Source organism: Hevea brasiliensis, chromosome 6 (assembly GCF_030052815.1).
Source record: "Hevea brasiliensis isolate MT/VB/25A 57/8 chromosome 6, ASM3005281v1, whole genome shotgun sequence".
Taxonomy (NCBI): Eukaryota; Viridiplantae; Streptophyta; class Magnoliopsida; order Malpighiales; family Euphorbiaceae; genus Hevea; species Hevea brasiliensis.
The window spans coordinates 104507728-104524153 of NC_079498.1; the positions used below are offsets into that span (position 1 = coordinate 104507728).

The following is a 16426-nucleotide window of genomic DNA, read 5'->3' on the forward strand; positions in this document are numbered from 1 at the left end:
ATTGAATTTTTGACTTCAATATTTCATCTATTTTCATAATTGATAGTAAAACTAATTTTAAATATTAAATAATTATTATTTTTAGTGGAAATTTTAGAATTAAATTAATAAAATTAGACACTAAAATAAAAGTTTTAATAATTTAAATACATATAAAAAATATTCATGCTTTATATCTAATACTTTTAGATAGAAAGGAGAGTAATATAAAAAAATAAATTGTAACCACCCAATTTTTAAAGAAATATTAAATATAGTTATTATTTGAATAGAAATATATTGTGAAATTTATGGTTTATATTATGAATATAAATAAATTAAAATGAAAATTATTTAAATGTCGAATGAATTAACTTTAAGATTTTGTAAATCGATTGATTAAATTGAACAGAATCAAAACTTTTTTTATTAATAAAAAAAAATATATCTTATAAATTATATGAAAAAAATTCTAATTCATAAAAAAGTTTGCAATTTCACCCTAAACTAAAATTTGTCAAATAAACTCTGAATTGAAAGGCTGACGTGATATTTCTATTATCTTTCAAATGGGATATTAACGGTAGAATGTAATTAAGAAAACATGAGAAGTATAAGGTTTAATTGGTAATTTAATTTGTATAGAGTATAATGGCATCCCACAGTAACTCGTCTTCACTGTCTATGGCTTGATTTGTCTGCTTCAAGTTCTTTGACAAAGAAAACTGCAGGTGTACCGTTTTGAAACAAGTCCTGAAGATCACATAAGACCAGTTATAGTTGATACAACCAATGCGTCGAGGATACTGAAGATAGCTCAGGAGTTGATTTATTTCTTTAGTTGATCAGATGGGTGGGCATGAAATCACTGAGGAGCTCAACGAAGCATTACAATCAGATCAGCCTGCAAACACCACAACAGCGAGTCTGCCTGGAACCAATCAACCTGAGACTCAAGATTCTTCCACTAGCTTGTTAGATGTTGATCTAATGATTGGACATCCCTGGACGACAGGATTGTTCGATTGTCCTCAAGATCAAAGAAATGGTAAATCTCCAGCTCGGAAATTAAAAAAAATTCAATTTTTTTTTCTCTATCTGAACATGTTCAACAAGATCATCGTCTTATTTGCTTTGACAGCCATTGTTACAGCATTTCTTCCTTGTGTAACTTTTGGACAGATAGCAGAAGTATTGGATGAAGGAAAATCTAGTAAGTTTCCCTATATGGCCTGTCCCTTTTATTCTTTCTTCCAAGTCTATGAAAATGATGTTAACTGGTGAATGCAGCTTGTGGCTGTAGGAGTTCCTGTTACTTCTTGCTGATGCTTGCTTCATACTCTCAATGGATTTTGAGTACGGAGTACAGAACCAAGCAGAGAAAGAAGTTCAACTTGGAAGAAGCTCCCTATACAGATGTGGCATCTCATATTTTTTGTCCATGTTGTTCCCTTTGCCAGGAGTTCAGAGAGCTTAAAAGCAGAGGACTTGACCCTGCTTTAGGTACTATCAGTCTTGCTAGTCTCTAAATGTGTTCAATTATATGCAGAAACATTGTCATAATGAAATTAGACTATGAAGGAGCGGAAGTATGAAAAACACAAGTTTAGATCATTGAAATTTAAAATTTTTCTTCTAGGGTCACATGCATAATGCAAGATTAATTTTTATCTATTTGATTTCAATGATAAACAGCTTATTAAAACTCTTTTAATATATTTTTGGATCTACATTTGTCATTTAAGATTTTAGAATTAACAAATTAATCCATTAAAACCCTATATTAGATCAAGAACAAGTACACTAACCTTTTGATGCACTGCAGTGTGTTTGACGCCTTTGGGATGCGTCTTTAGGACACCAGATGTTGTCCCTCTAGCTTGTCCACACCAAGATCACCTATGACAGCCCTTAAACAGCTTCTAAAGCTTTTTCTATGAATTAGAAAAATAAGTTTTGTCTTTTGAGAGATTACAGATGTAAACTGGACACTAGAAACAATTTCTAGTATTTTTAATTCAAGAGATTATTTGCTAATCTCTTTGAATTGATGAGAGATGAAGAAGAAGAGAAGGGAGAGCAACCAAGGGTGGCGGCACAAAGAGATGAATGGCAGCTTATGTTTTTGTTCTTTCATCCTTATACTTATATAGTTAGGTCACCACTTAAAACCCTTGCCACATGTCACCTTCTGATTGGCTCTAGGTTTAATTGACCCAATCACATTGTGCCAAGTGTCAAACCTATATTTAATCTTGACTTTGATCATCTTACATGATTAAATGACATTTGGCAAGCTTATGTGTAGTGTTATGTGTCACCATCTCATGGTGCCACATATCACCCTATGAAATGACCAAAACACCCCTGTGTCTTAATTTTTAGTTCTCAACCCAAAATAATTATTTCTCTTCTTCTAATCAATTTATATCAAATATAAATTAATTAATTAATCTCTATTAATTAATTTCTCATTAATTAAATTCATATTTAAACACTTCAAATATAAATTTAACTTATACTATACATCCAATAACCTAGATTTGGTTTCAAGCCATGCTAGGGACTTTGCAATCTAATTGCAAATCAAACCTATTTAATTAATCAATTAAACTCTTTAATTAATTAATTAAATCATATTTAATTTGGTGATTACTTGTGTATGTGGATGACTTACTAGGCTCATCACTAATTGGCAATGAGACATGATATCAACTCTTAATATCATCAGAACTCTTTCTTACCATAAATGATTTCTCTAAATCATTTTATGCACCTCATAGACCATGGTTAGCACCTAGCATAGCATGCCATGGCCACCCAATTAGTAATAAGGTTTACCTTAAATGAACCTATAATCATATGTTACCATGCACTAGAATAAATCTCAACTAAAGCTAGAGTCATGGTTTATGTCAAACCCCATTTGCTATAAATATTATGTTCTCTTTTAATTCTAATTTTTTATTAAAAGATTTTCTCATCAGAAACTCTTTTCTGATTAAATCTATCTGTCCTGGCCAGGAACTTGAAACATTAAGAACAATTAAATGAACATAGGATTTTATCCCTATTTACTTAGAGGAACAGATTCCATCTTGATCAACATCTATCTCCATATATAACTAGTAGGAGCCAACGCATGCCCATATACCCATACACAGTACAAGTATGAAAGCAGCATCAAACTCAAACCACTTATATACAAGATAATTGTGCTATCTCAGGTCTAAAGATTATATGCACTGATATGATTTATGACAATACATTGACAAGAGTAAACTCCATGTGCTTGTCATAAGTGTCACTAGTTCGACCTACTTATTATGTATAAGTGCCTATCATGTTTGTTATATGGCATAAGACTCACCATTCCATCTTATTTATATCTCATATTAATAACTTGGGAACAAACATAATTATAATCTTTCTGGATAAGTCATGTCCTTATTGTGAAGTATCCCCGATTGTGAACCTATTTATAATACTTTATGCTAGAAATACTGTCACTCATATTCTTAACAACTTAATAATAGAATTTCTAACAAAATATCAATGGACCTTTTCTATTATACATAAATATGTTATGTAAACAGAAAAGTAAAAATGCCTTTTATTAATAAAATATATACAAGATACATACTAAATGATATACTCTAGGACATACTACTAACAAACTATACGTTAATACATGAGATCACAAAGTCTTCCTTTTCCTGGAACTTTGAATGTAGGTTGGAATGGAATCCTTGCTCAACAACAGGGAAGACAGTCTGATGATGAACAACTAAATGTTCCTCCTCCATATCAAGCCATGTCTAAGTAAATTCATGGGTTATCTTCTTTTCTTTTCTTTTTTTTTTTTTTTTTCAAAAGGGTTTGTCAAGTTTATTCACCAGAACATTTAACCCAAAAAATTAAGAAGAGCGGACCTGCAAATTTTTTGAGCTTTCTCCTTTTTTTCTTTTGTGTCTTGTGTTAAAGAAGGTAAAAGAAGAGACCAATTTGAAGAGTTCTTCCTTATAACACATTCTAGAGACAGAAAGCCTTTTGTCATTTGAATTTTTCAATATGTGTGCCTTTCTAGTTTAAAAGAAAAAAAATTCCATGGGAAGCCAATTTTAGGGGACCAGTTCAGAAAAGACATGTAAATCCTTTTCCAATATTATATGAAAAAGATATTATATTTTTCTATTTGGAATGTACAATTTGAATTCAATTATTATTTTTTTTTGTTAATGCTCATACTTAGAATGAAAAATTTTATTTTTTTTAATATAAAAAAATATTTAAAAAAAAATTAAACATAATTATATAAGAATTTAATTGAATTCTTTTATTATAAATGATTTATTTAAAAAATATCAAATAAAAGGTAAACTTCTCAGAGGTGTGGGCCTGTGATTTAGATATGGAAGCGATTGTAAAGTAGAAAATATAATTGGTTCTTTTGGATTATTTCCTCTTGCCCCTTAGCGCAGCTTTGCCCTCACATATCTGCAATTGTGTTGGAGATACTTGTTTCACAGTGAGAAAATACAAAAATAAAATGGTAAATATAAATTATTAGATTGTGAAATTAATTTAATTAATTATTTTAATATATAAAATAATTTAATTACTTATATAAATATGAATTCAGCAGGTAAATATAGATACACAAATAACAGAGCAAAATAAAACATAAATAAACTATTTAATTCATTTCAAATTTGATATAAAATATTTTATTAAATTTCCATCCATCACGGAGTGGAGAGTGACTCCTTTGATTATTTGCCCTCTCAGGCTTTGCTTCGTGAAGCCAGCGAAGACAAGAAAGAGACTAGAGCTAAATGCTAATTACGAACGCATTGGTAGACTCTTGACCCGAAGGAGACTTGACCAATAACAGATGTGAGATTTAGAGAAAAAATTCCAATGATGAAAAAGAGTAATATTTACAATTTTTATTCCAGTGGATCGCAACGCAAGACTTCAAGTCACATAAAATAACAAGAAGACCGAGTCAAGAGTCAATGAAAAAGAAAAGTAGCAATTATAAAAATTCTCTAAATATTTTGTTGTGAAAATCACACCCACACAAAATTTAAAGTGGTTTGGCATAGACCTACTCCTCCAAACAAATTCACTATCAAGAAAAAATAATTACAATCACTAATTATTTTTCTCACCCTCAAAATCACTCAAACAAAATTCACGGAATTCAACGCACATCTCCACTTTGCGGGCTCTCTACAACACATTTCGTGTAATGGTCAACTAACTATTCATATATATAGGCCATTAAAATTTATTACTTTTAGGACCCTAATTGTTAAACTTCATAATTTAAATTTTACTAAATTTTCTAAACTAATTATACTTCCTAAACTAATTATGCTTCCTAATTCCAATTTGACTTAGACTCTAACAATCTCCACCTCAAAGTCAAATGGAATTAGTCTTCACAATTTATGCAAAAGTTAATTTTCTCTTGGGTACTTCCTTTCACTCTTGATTGTTGATATTGCCTCTTGCTTCCACTTATATTCTTCCAATCAATGTGTTTTTCCTTCCAATTTGTAAAGATTTTTTGTACCAATTTTCTCACCTTTCATGATCACAAAAGCATCTCGGCTAATTCTTATAACTCCACCATGAATTGAACACCCATACCCCAAAGAATCCAATTTACTCAAAGAATTCAATTTACCCAAGGAAATTAAATTCATTTCAAATTTAGGAACATATCTCATTTCATTGAACACTTTTACTTGAACACCATGCAGCTTGATCTTCACTCTTCCAATACCTTTAACTTCCATCTTATTCCCATTGGCTAGCTTCACTTTTTCTCATTTATTTTCTTCAATCACATCAAATCACTCCTTCTTTGAGCAAATATGGAATAGACAAGCAGAATCAATTAACCACTCATCTTATAATTTTCCTTATCATCACTCACATTCAAACATTTCCTATCAACATCATCATCCATTACAATTGCAGCAGTTCCTTCTTTTTCTTTTCCATGACTCTTCTTGAACTGTTTAAATTCTGCAAGATCTTCCTTCATCTTCATACAACAGTATTGAATGTAACCTTTCTCATGACAATAGTAGCATTCTCTATCTTCATGGTCTACTCGTAGTCTCAAGTTCGATCTACTATTCATTTTCCAATTATTTCCACGTGGATTGCTTCTACCACGACTAAAACTAGCAATAAAAGCTCCACCTTTATTACTACTACTTGTCTTCTTAAACTTTTCATCATCCAAAATAACTGCGGTAACCTCCTCTACTTTCAAAGTCTCATTCCCAACTGTTAGAGCTGTCACCAAACTTTTATAAGAGTGTGGAAAGTTTGACATGTACACGCTCTCCAATTTCTTCCACAAAATAACTAACGAAGTCTCCTTCAAGACATTGCAATTCACATCTGGGGCTAACGTCAATCTAATCGTACTCACGGCCCTTTGTTGAAGCTTCTCCCAATCATCATCTTTCATGGTCGCCAGTTGTTTCTTGTTCAATGATTTGATTAATCCTTATTGCACAAGGACATCTTTCACGGTACTTTACCACAAACTGAAATTATTTTTCCCATCGAACGGCTCCACCTCAAATTTTGTGCTCACCATCTTTGACATCTCAAACCACAGCTCTAATACCACTTGTTGTGAAAATCACACCCACACAAAATAAAGAACACTAAATTTAACATGGTTCGGCGTAAGCCTACTCCACCAAATAAATCCACTATAAGAAAAAATAATTACAACCACTAATTATTTTTCTCACCCTCAAAATCACTCAAATAAAACTCACGGAATTCAACACACCTCTCCACTTTATGGGCTCTCTACAATACATTCCGTATAATGATCAACTAACTATTCATATATATAGGCCATTAAAATTTAATCATTCTAGAACTATAATTATTAAACTTCATAATTTAAATTTTACTAAACTTCCTAAATTAATTATATTTCCTAAACTAAATATGCTTCCTAATTCTGATTGGACTTGTACTCTAACATATTTATGTATATCACCTACTCTGAAAGTAAAATATTCAAAATTTTAGTTTCCTGGCATACAAGCAGTCATGGGAACATCTGTTAGCTATCTTGAGATGCTACTTGTGCTTCTTTTCATGGAAAGTCTAATGCTTGGTTACACCAGAGCTGATGCAGGTGCAAGTTGTATCAAGAGTGAGAAGGATGCCCTTCTCAACTTCAAGAAACGCCTCATAGATCCATCAAACCGGTTGATGTCATGGGTTGGAGAAGATTGCTGCTCATGGAAGGGAGTCTTCTGCAGCAACAGAACTGGTCATGTTATCAAGCTTGACCTTCGAAACACAGTTCTGGAAGCGGACACTGATTTCAGCTTGGGAGGTGAGATTAATCGTTCGTTACTAGATTTGACAAATCTCTATTATCTAGATCTTAGCATGAACGAGTTCTGGGACACTAAAATTCCGGACTTTCTGGGTTCCTTGAAAATGCTAAAATATCTGAACCTTTCTTCTGCGGCATTCGTGGGAAACATTCCCCATCATCTGGGAAATCTTTCAACTTTGGAGTATCTTGATCTTAGTCATAATGGATTGCTAGTTGACAGCCTTCACTTTGTAACTACTCTTTCATCCTTGAAACACTTGGACCTGTCTTGGTTGGACCTTTCCAAGGCCGGCAATTGGTTACAATCTATAAATATGCTTCCATCTCTACTAGAGTTACACTTGTCCTCTTGTGAACTTGATTTCATCCCTCAGTTTCTGAAAGTTAATTTCACATCCCTTGCTGTTCTTGATTTTAATCAAAACTACTTTGGTTCCACGTTTCCACGATGGATTTTTAACATTAGTAACAACATTCGACATCTTGCTTTAAGTGACAATGGTTTCCAGGGCTCCTTACCAAGAGAGATGGGTAATTGTAATTTGCTTGAATTTCTTGACCTGTCCTGTAATGCCCTGGAGGGTAAGATACCAGAAACGTTGAGTAATCTCTGCAATTTGCATGATTTCAACTTGGAACTCAACAAATTCAGTGGCAATATTTATGGTCCTTTTGACAATGCATCTGGTTGCATCGCCAGGAGTTTAAAGAATTTGAACCTTCAACATAATTCTTTTAGGTGTACACTTCCGGATAACTGGGAAAAGTTTAAGTATCTGGAATATCTCGACCTTTCTTTCAACTCCTTTTGGGGTCCATTCCCAGCATCAATTGGACGACTTTCAAGTTTGAAGGAACTGTATCTCGAGTACAACTACTTGAACGGCAGCATTCCAGAAACTATTGGACAGCTTAAGCAACTTCAATTTTTAAAAATCAGCAACAATTCCTTGAATGGCAATGTTCCAAATAGTCTTGGAGAGCTTTCCAATCTGGAATTTTTAGAGATGAGTAAAAATTCATTGGATGGTATAATTTCTGAACTTCACTTTTCAAAACTTTCGGGCTTGGTTAAGTTTTTTATGGATGGGAACTCATTAGTTTTTGATGTTGATCCTACTTGGGTACCTCCTTTTCAACTCCTTGAAATTTCTCTGTCATCTTGCAAATTAGGACCCATGTTTCCACTGTGGCTCAAAACACAAAAGAACCTCGAGTTCCTATACCTATCAAACACAAGCATCTCAGACACCATTCCAGATTGGTTTGAAAGCATTTCTGGCAACCTCTTATCGTTGGATCTGTCCAATAATGCAATTACAGGACAACTGCCAAGGTTGGCTAAGTTGAGGACATCTTCTAATGATCTTCCTGGGTCTGGGTCCAGGTCCATACACTTGAGTTCCAACAAGTTTGAGGGTCCTCTAACTTATATTCCGGATGTGGCTGCATTAGATATCTCCAACAACTTCCTTTCAGGCCATATTCCTCGAATAACTGGCAACATGATGTCACAAATGAAAACTTTTATACTCTCCAACAATCATTTGAATGGTAGCATTCCAGCTTCTGTATGCGAGATGGACTCTTTAGTGCTGCTTGATCTCTCAGATAATCGACTATCTGGAAGGCTACCTCATTGTTGGCACAAGTTGAAAGATTTGCTAGAATTAGATGTTTCAAATAACAGTTTGAGTGGTCATATTCCAATTTCTTTGGCTTTTTTAACACGGCTTAGTTCTTTGCACTTGGGGCACAACAATCTGCAAGGAATGATCCCTGCATCGTTAAAGAAGTTGACAAGATTACTGACACTTGATCTTAGCGGGAATGCGTTTGTGGGTGTAATTCCTCCATGGGTTGGTGCAAAACTATCCTCACTCAGGATACTTGACATTCATTCCAATATGTTCAGTGGTGAGATTCCAATGCAGCTTTGCCGCCTTGCTTCTCTTCGTATATTGAATCTGGCAAACAATAAGATGAATGGAACAATTCCTGCTTGTTTTGCCAATTTCACAACAATGATTGCCAGAAAGGGAGAATCCGAAGATAATAGGGTACTGGATCCAGACGACACTTTATGGGAGCATTATGAGCATGTTTCAGCTATTGTAAAAGGAATCGAGCTTGAATATACCAGCACTGTTCCATTTCTCTTTTCTATTGATCTTTCAGATAATGATTTTTCTGGAGAGATTCCGATGCAATTAGCGAGTCTTACAAAAGTACAAAATCTAAATTTATCCGGGAACAATTTAAAGGGACATATCCCTTTGGAGATTGGCAACTTAAAATCACTAGAATCTCTGGATTTATCTAGAAATGAACTTTCTGGGTCGATTCCTCCTAGTATTTCTGACTTGAACTTCTTAAGTTACTTGAACTTGTCATTAAATCATTTATCTGGTCGCATCCCAGAGGGGAACCAACTCCAAACTCTGGATGACAAATCCATCTACATTGGCAACGACGGGCTCTGTGGATCTCCACTAAGAAGTTGTGAAGAAGAGCAACCTCAACGTCCGGAGCATGTTGAAAAAAAAGCTGTGAAGAAGTCTGAAATGCTCTGGTTTTACTGTGGCTTGGGAGTAGGTTTCATGGCAGGATTTGTGGGAGTTTGTAGCACTTTATACTTCAAAGATTCTTGGAGGCATGCATACTTCAGATTAATCGAAAACATCTACAACAAGCTCTGGGTAATAGTTGTGATAAGCAAAAATCAGCTGCAGAGAAAGCTCCGTGGAGATGAACATGGAGGGCAAATGTGATGAGAAGGTAATTAGCTCTCTCTCTCTCTCTCTCTCTCTCTCCTCTATATCTTCATGCATGCACTTGTAATGATTTTGTTGAATTGTACTGATGATTTTGTAATGTCGTTGAAGGACTTCAAAGCTATCAATAAAGCTCTGCTCAGAGTCGGACGAGCTGCAGGTTGACTGTCAACCGTGCTATTGTGAATTGTTGCTGTTACTTTCTTGCCTTAAAACTCAGGACTATAACATGGGCTCGTCCAATGTATTTGGGCCTACTAGCCCACCTTTTTAATTCTACCTTGCCTGTTGTTGTAATTTATATAAAAAAAACTATATATTAATAAATTTTAAGATTAAAAATTAAAAAAAAAAATGAACTAGATTAGATTGGTCGTTAATTTAACTATCAATTTACATCAAGATTATTCTGGGTTAAGTTTCAAATCTTGATTATGCAATTCAACCTGCGTCTAATAAAATAAAAACATATTAAAACTCTGCTTATTTTATAAAAAATAATTTATATATGAAAAATATTTTCTTGATTAGTTATATTAAATTAATAATATATATATATATTTTTATATTTTAATAAAATTATTAAAATAATTTTCTTTTTTTTAAAAAAATTATTTTTCTTAAAAATAACTCAATTTTCTTTTTTACTAAGAAAATATTTTTCATTAATCTATTTTCTCTTTAACTAAAAAAATTTTTTCTCTTAATATATTTTTTTAAGTATCCAAAACAAAAAAAAAAATGCAAAAGATATTTTCTTTTTCTTGTTCGTTTGTTACTGAGAATGCATCATATTTTTGATATTAGTACGCCAAAACTATCCTTAAAAGAGAAATAATAAAAAAAAATTGAATTTTATATTTTTTATAATTATATTATATAGTAATTAAATTATCAAATAAACTCTATACTTTTCATATATTTTTTTAATTATATCCTACTGTCACTCTGTCAATATTCTCATTAAGGACATAATGGAAATGCCATGTTAATTATTAGTTTAAGGTTCAATTAGTAATTTTTTAATTTACGATGAAATTATAAATTTTTTGAAAAAATTCAAAGTGTTTTAGTAATTTTCTAAAATTTATATATTTTTTATTCATAAAAAAATATATTTTAATACTACTTAATTTAATCAATTGATTTAAAACAAATCTCAAAATTAATTTATTCAACATTTTTTTATTTTAATCCATTTTATTCACAATGCAAAACACAAATTTCACAAATATATATATATATATATATATATATATATATATATATATATATATATATATATAAAACACATTTGAAAGCACAAAAACACAACAATACATTTGAGAACACAAATTTATAAGATTTCTTTATCCATATAATAACTTGAAGATTGAATAATTTTCTATTATATATCATTAAAAATTCAAACTCATTTAAAAAATAAAGAGATATATAAATTTAATATGTAAAGCAATATTTCAATAAAATGTTATTTTGGTCTCAAGATACAACACATTCAAATTTTTTTCCTCAATTCTCTATTGTAATCTTTCTTTCTTGTCATCTCTTATTACCTTGTCTTGTATTGTGAAATTAGAAATCTAACATTCTTGTGTTTTCAAATGTATTGTTTTCTATTTATGTTGTGAAATTTGTGCTTTATTATGAACAAAAATAAGGCTGTAAAAACCTCATTTTTTTAAATAAAATATTTTTAATTAAGGTGTTATTTTATTTATCATTTTAAATTTATATTTTTCATGATGGTGTTTTTTAAAGATTATTATTATTATTATTATTATTATTATTATTATTATTATTATTATTATTATTATTATTATTATTATTATTAAATTGAAATTTTATTCTATACAATTTTATTGGGAAGCATTATTTTAAATATATTACTATTATTATTTAGAAAATATTATTTCATATATTTTACTAGTATTTAATTTAATTATATTACCCTAGTACTTTGAACCTAATTGAATGAATCTAATGAAGTTCAAGGACTAAAAAAGTAATTAAAAGTTAAAAAAAAAAACCTTTGAAATTTGTAAAACCAGCAACATCTCCCTCTCCCAAAACCTCCCTCCTTCTCTTGCATCTCACTATCTCCCTCCCCATTCACTATGCTCTAGCAAGACCCAGTGGTGGACGACCATCACCAAACCTCCAGTGACTTCCAGCAGCACCGGCGTAGGCTTCTCGTTCAACAAATGGTGACGGATGACTCGTTTTTCTGGCGGAATGCACAAAGGAAGACGAATGGTTTTTTGGGCAAATGACCGTAGTAAGGTAACTCAGAAACAAAAAATACCAGAATGGGGTAACAACTCCAAAAATTACGAAGAGGGGGCGGGTGGCAGTGGTCAATGCGTGGGACACTGTTCAAAATAGCGTCTGAACAAGGGACGCTGTTCATAATAGCATCCGAAGCTCGGACGCTATTTTGAATAGCGTCCGGATTGAGCCACCTGCAACGGCCCCTTCACGCGAGGAATATTACGTCCCATCAGCTCCGGATGCTAATTATATTAGCATCTTGTACCTCCAGACGCTAATATAATTAGCATCTTTGTGGATGGCGTGCAGTCCAAGTCCAATCTGCAGGGAATCTCCAGTGAAGGGGGACGCTATTTTTATTAGCGTCCCGTGTTCATCCACTCCCCATTTCTACCGCTGCTCTCTCTCCCTGCGCTCTCATCTGCTTTGGGACGCTAATATGATTAGCGTGTTTCTGCTTTGGGAGCGGAGAGGTGCTCTGGGACGCTACTTATAGTAGCGTTTTGCTCGCTGGGACGCTACTATAAGTAGCGTTTTGCTCGCTGGGACGCTACTGCCATGGTGCTGTCGTGTGGACGCTATTCAAAATAGAGTCCCCACGTAAAAACGCTATTTTGAATAGCGTTTTTACGTGAGGACGCTATTTTGAATAGCGTTTTTTTTGCACGCTATTTTAAATTGTATTTTATGTGTTGGGACGCTATTTTGAATAACGTTTTTTTGTTTCTCACCCCTTTCCCATAATTTTTCAAAATCCTACCCCGTTTTAGTATATTAATTTTTTAATTGCCCCTGTACGGTTAATTGCCCTGGTTTTTTGCCATTTTTCGGCAACTCTAACGTCGGATTGAACCCAAACCATTGGTGTTCAACTCCTCTTCCCATGGGCTTTTAAATCCGATCAATCTCACCCCCTAACGTCGTTGGAATCCAGTGAGTTGAGGAGAGAGAAACATAAGTTTTTCGGTTTGATTATAGATAATCCGATCGTCTAATCAATGATCCAAGACTACCTTTGAACTTAGCACGCCGAAAACTTCGAGATGGGACTAACCTCGCTTCGATCATAAACTGTTTAGAAGAGGAGATCATCGAATAATCCAAAGTGCTCAGTGAAATTTTTGAGCCTTTTTTATTTTCATAAATTAAAAATAATTACATGATAATTATTAATAATTTATGGGCTTCTTTTAGGTGCTATCAGATTAGCGATAGCTCACCAATGCTCGGGAACGAGTTTTCTACTCGATTTAGACACCTAGTGGGTTGTCTTGGAAGATGGTTATATTTGCAGTCATTTTCAGCATTTTCAGTTATTTCGGATGCATTTTAGATAGTAGAATTTGCAAATGTAGTCCTAAACTCAAGTTGTATAGTTTTTATCTTAATTAAACTAGCTGGTTAAATTGTAAAATATTCTTGGTTGAGTGAAATTAAGTAAAATGAATTTAATTAATACAAGGACAATATAGAGGACTTTCAGGAATATTTTCACAATTTTTAGAGCACTGGAGATAATTATTTAGACTGTAGAGGAGTTAGAGACCCAAGCTGGAGTTTGGAGATCTGGACTTAGATTAGGTTTCTTATAGGCCCCAAATGAGCATTATAATTGTTGTTGTGGACCTGAGGCGCTATATTATTACTTTTGGTTGAGTTTTATTATAGGGGATTATGTATAATTACAGAAAAGATTTTGCCGAAATTTCAACAAGACCTTAAGATTTATTTTTACTTTTATAATTTGAATTAAGTCATTAATTTTGTCAGTCATTTGATAAAAGTTAGTGTGTATGTATAGATGCCTAAAACTAGTGCAATTCTAATTTGTAATGCACATCTAACACATATAACAAACAATTCACCTAATATTCATACGAAAAGATAATTCGGAGCTACACACACACCTAGTGTATTACATCAATTAATGTATAAATATGGGATTGATTCTCCATACAGTTCTCTTAATCCAAATCCTGCCAGCAAGCTTAACTCAAGCCAAATGTTCGTTTAAATCCAAGTACAAGGGCCAGCAAGATCAACTTAAAGGCGTGCCTCACCCCGACTTTCCATATTAATAAAAATCGGGTTCCAGTAAGATTAGCTCAAGTTGCGACTACTCGTCCAATTTATATCCATCCTATACCATATATATATAACACACTAGAGTTGTGAACGGTTCTTGGGGTCCCGAGCTGAACTGAAGAACTGTACTGAACCAATAGGAAACGTACCGAACTGAACTAATTTTGACACTTTGGTTCAATTTTAGTTCTTCACTAAGAATCGAACTAAAATCATATTGAAACTGAACCAAAACTGAACCAAAAATTGAATTTGTACATATGATTTTTTTAGATGCATTATATACTTTCAATATAATTATATATATATTTATATACGTATGTATAATTATGAGCTAAATACAACCAAATATTATATTTTATTTCTCTATATTTTCTTAATAATTTTAAATATAAATACATTAAATTACCTTATAACTTTTAATTATATATATATATATATATATTAATTCATAATTATATTTGTATCTTATAATTAAATATTACATAATAATAGTTAAAATATATATTATATAATATACTTACTCATAAATTATACATACACTTTATAGTTAAAGATTATATAATTTAGAAATAACTAAAAGATATATTATATGATATATTATTGTAACACCCTAGGCAAATCCCACATCGGCAAAACACGGGAGAGATGCTGGGTTTATAAGTTGGCGGTTCGTAACCCCTAGTGACGCGTTTTAAAACCGTGAGGGCTTCAGCTCAGAGCGGACAATATTATTAGTGGGCCGGGCCAATATTATTAGTGGGCCGGGCCATTACATTCGTGGTATCAGAGCCACTTTGCGTGCAACCTTGGGCGATGGTGAGGCAAACCTCAGCGAGGACGTTGAGTCCCATAAGGAGGGTGGATTGTAACACTCTAGGCAAATCCCATATGGGCAAAATACGGAAGAGATGCTGGGTTTATAAGTTGGCAGTTCGTAATCCCTAGTGACACGTTTTAAAACCGTGAGGGCTTCCGCCCGGAGCGGACAATATCACTAGTGGGCCGGGCCGTTACAATTATATATTGATAATTCAATTCAAAACTTAAATTCTGCTTTAACTATGACTTTTTAATGAAATAATTATATATAATTATTTCAATAATCGATAACCAAACCGAAATTGAGAATCATACCAAACTAAAACTAAAATAGTGAAGAACTGAATTGGAACTATATCAAAATTTTAATTTGGTTTCGATTTCTAGGTAGACCCTGAAGCGAACTAGAACCACACACCCTATAACACACAACTCCAAACTATCTTCAAGGTGACAAACATAAGTATTTAACAATAATTAAATAGATAGCAACATTAATGCCTTTGATATATTTTAACTAATTATATGCATAAATAAATATTTATAAAAATGCATGAACATGTCATACATATAGGTAATATTGAAATTACAAAAACAACCAATACCTAACTCACAGACTAGTTAATTCATTAAGTTAAACGTCCACTCGTATTTAATATTTTTCCCCATGTGGCAGGAGTAGAAATTTTATTTCAGAGTTTAACCTGTATTTTTCTCGACAAATTGCTATACTGCTTAGTTACTAATTTTTATTATATTATTTATTTATTTGTTTATTTATTTATATCTTAAAACTCTGCTGTGATCTTGGTGTATAAATATATTAGTTTAATTAATTATATTAAGTGAACTACTTATGTTGAGAATTGGGGTTAAGTTAGACTTCCCTAATTATGTGTTTATGATGGCTATTAGGATGAGATGGCCTTTTAATTATAATATTTCATTTTGTCTTGTATGGTGAGTTCTGAGTTGCATCTAGTTATGGGTTTGTAAATAATAAAACTTGCTATGAACTTCGGGTCTTTATACTTGCGTAAATTCTAATGTTGGTTCGACCCATAGAGTTTAGTCATGACAGAATTAAAATGAAAAATATTTA

At 32.5% G+C, this 16426-nt stretch overlaps 1 protein-coding gene across 2 annotated transcripts; it reads left to right on the top strand.

Moving 5' to 3' along the window:
* Positions 1-637: 637 nt before the first annotated feature.
* On the top strand, positions 638-10501 carry LOC110670702 (protein PLANT CADMIUM RESISTANCE 8). Of its 2 annotated transcripts, XM_058149001.1 has the most exons (5): positions 638-1027; positions 1121-1192; positions 1270-1482; positions 9794-10150; positions 10258-10501. In XM_058149001.1, exons 1-4 carry the CDS (start codon positions 829-831, stop codon positions 10141-10143), a joined length of 834 nt encoding a protein of 277 aa, XP_058004984.1. In that variant the 5' UTR covers positions 638-828; the 3' UTR covers positions 10144-10150; positions 10258-10501. The 2 variants fall into 2 exon arrangements, with proteins under 2 accessions (XP_058004984.1, XP_058004985.1); XM_058149002.1 differs by lacking the exons at positions 9794-10150; positions 10258-10501 and adding an exon at positions 3714-4201.
* The last annotated feature ends 5925 nt before the right edge of the window (positions 10502-16426 follow it).

What these genes read in the sequence shown, in the direction of transcription:
- LOC110670702 (XM_058149001.1), top strand. Translation starts at nt 829, where the DNA reads ATGGGTGGGCATGAAATCACTGAGGAGCTCAACGAAGCATTACAATCA. An exon ending in ATTGGATGAAGGAAAATCTA is followed by an intron (nt 1,193 to 1,269) that starts GTAAGTTTCCCT and finishes TGGTGAATGCAG; the next exon opens with CTTGTGGCTGTAGGAGTTCC. An exon ending in AGGACTTGACCCTGCTTTAG is followed by an intron (nt 1,483 to 9,793) that starts GTACTATCAGTC and finishes GTCGCATCCCAG; the next exon opens with AGGGGAACCAACTCCAAACT.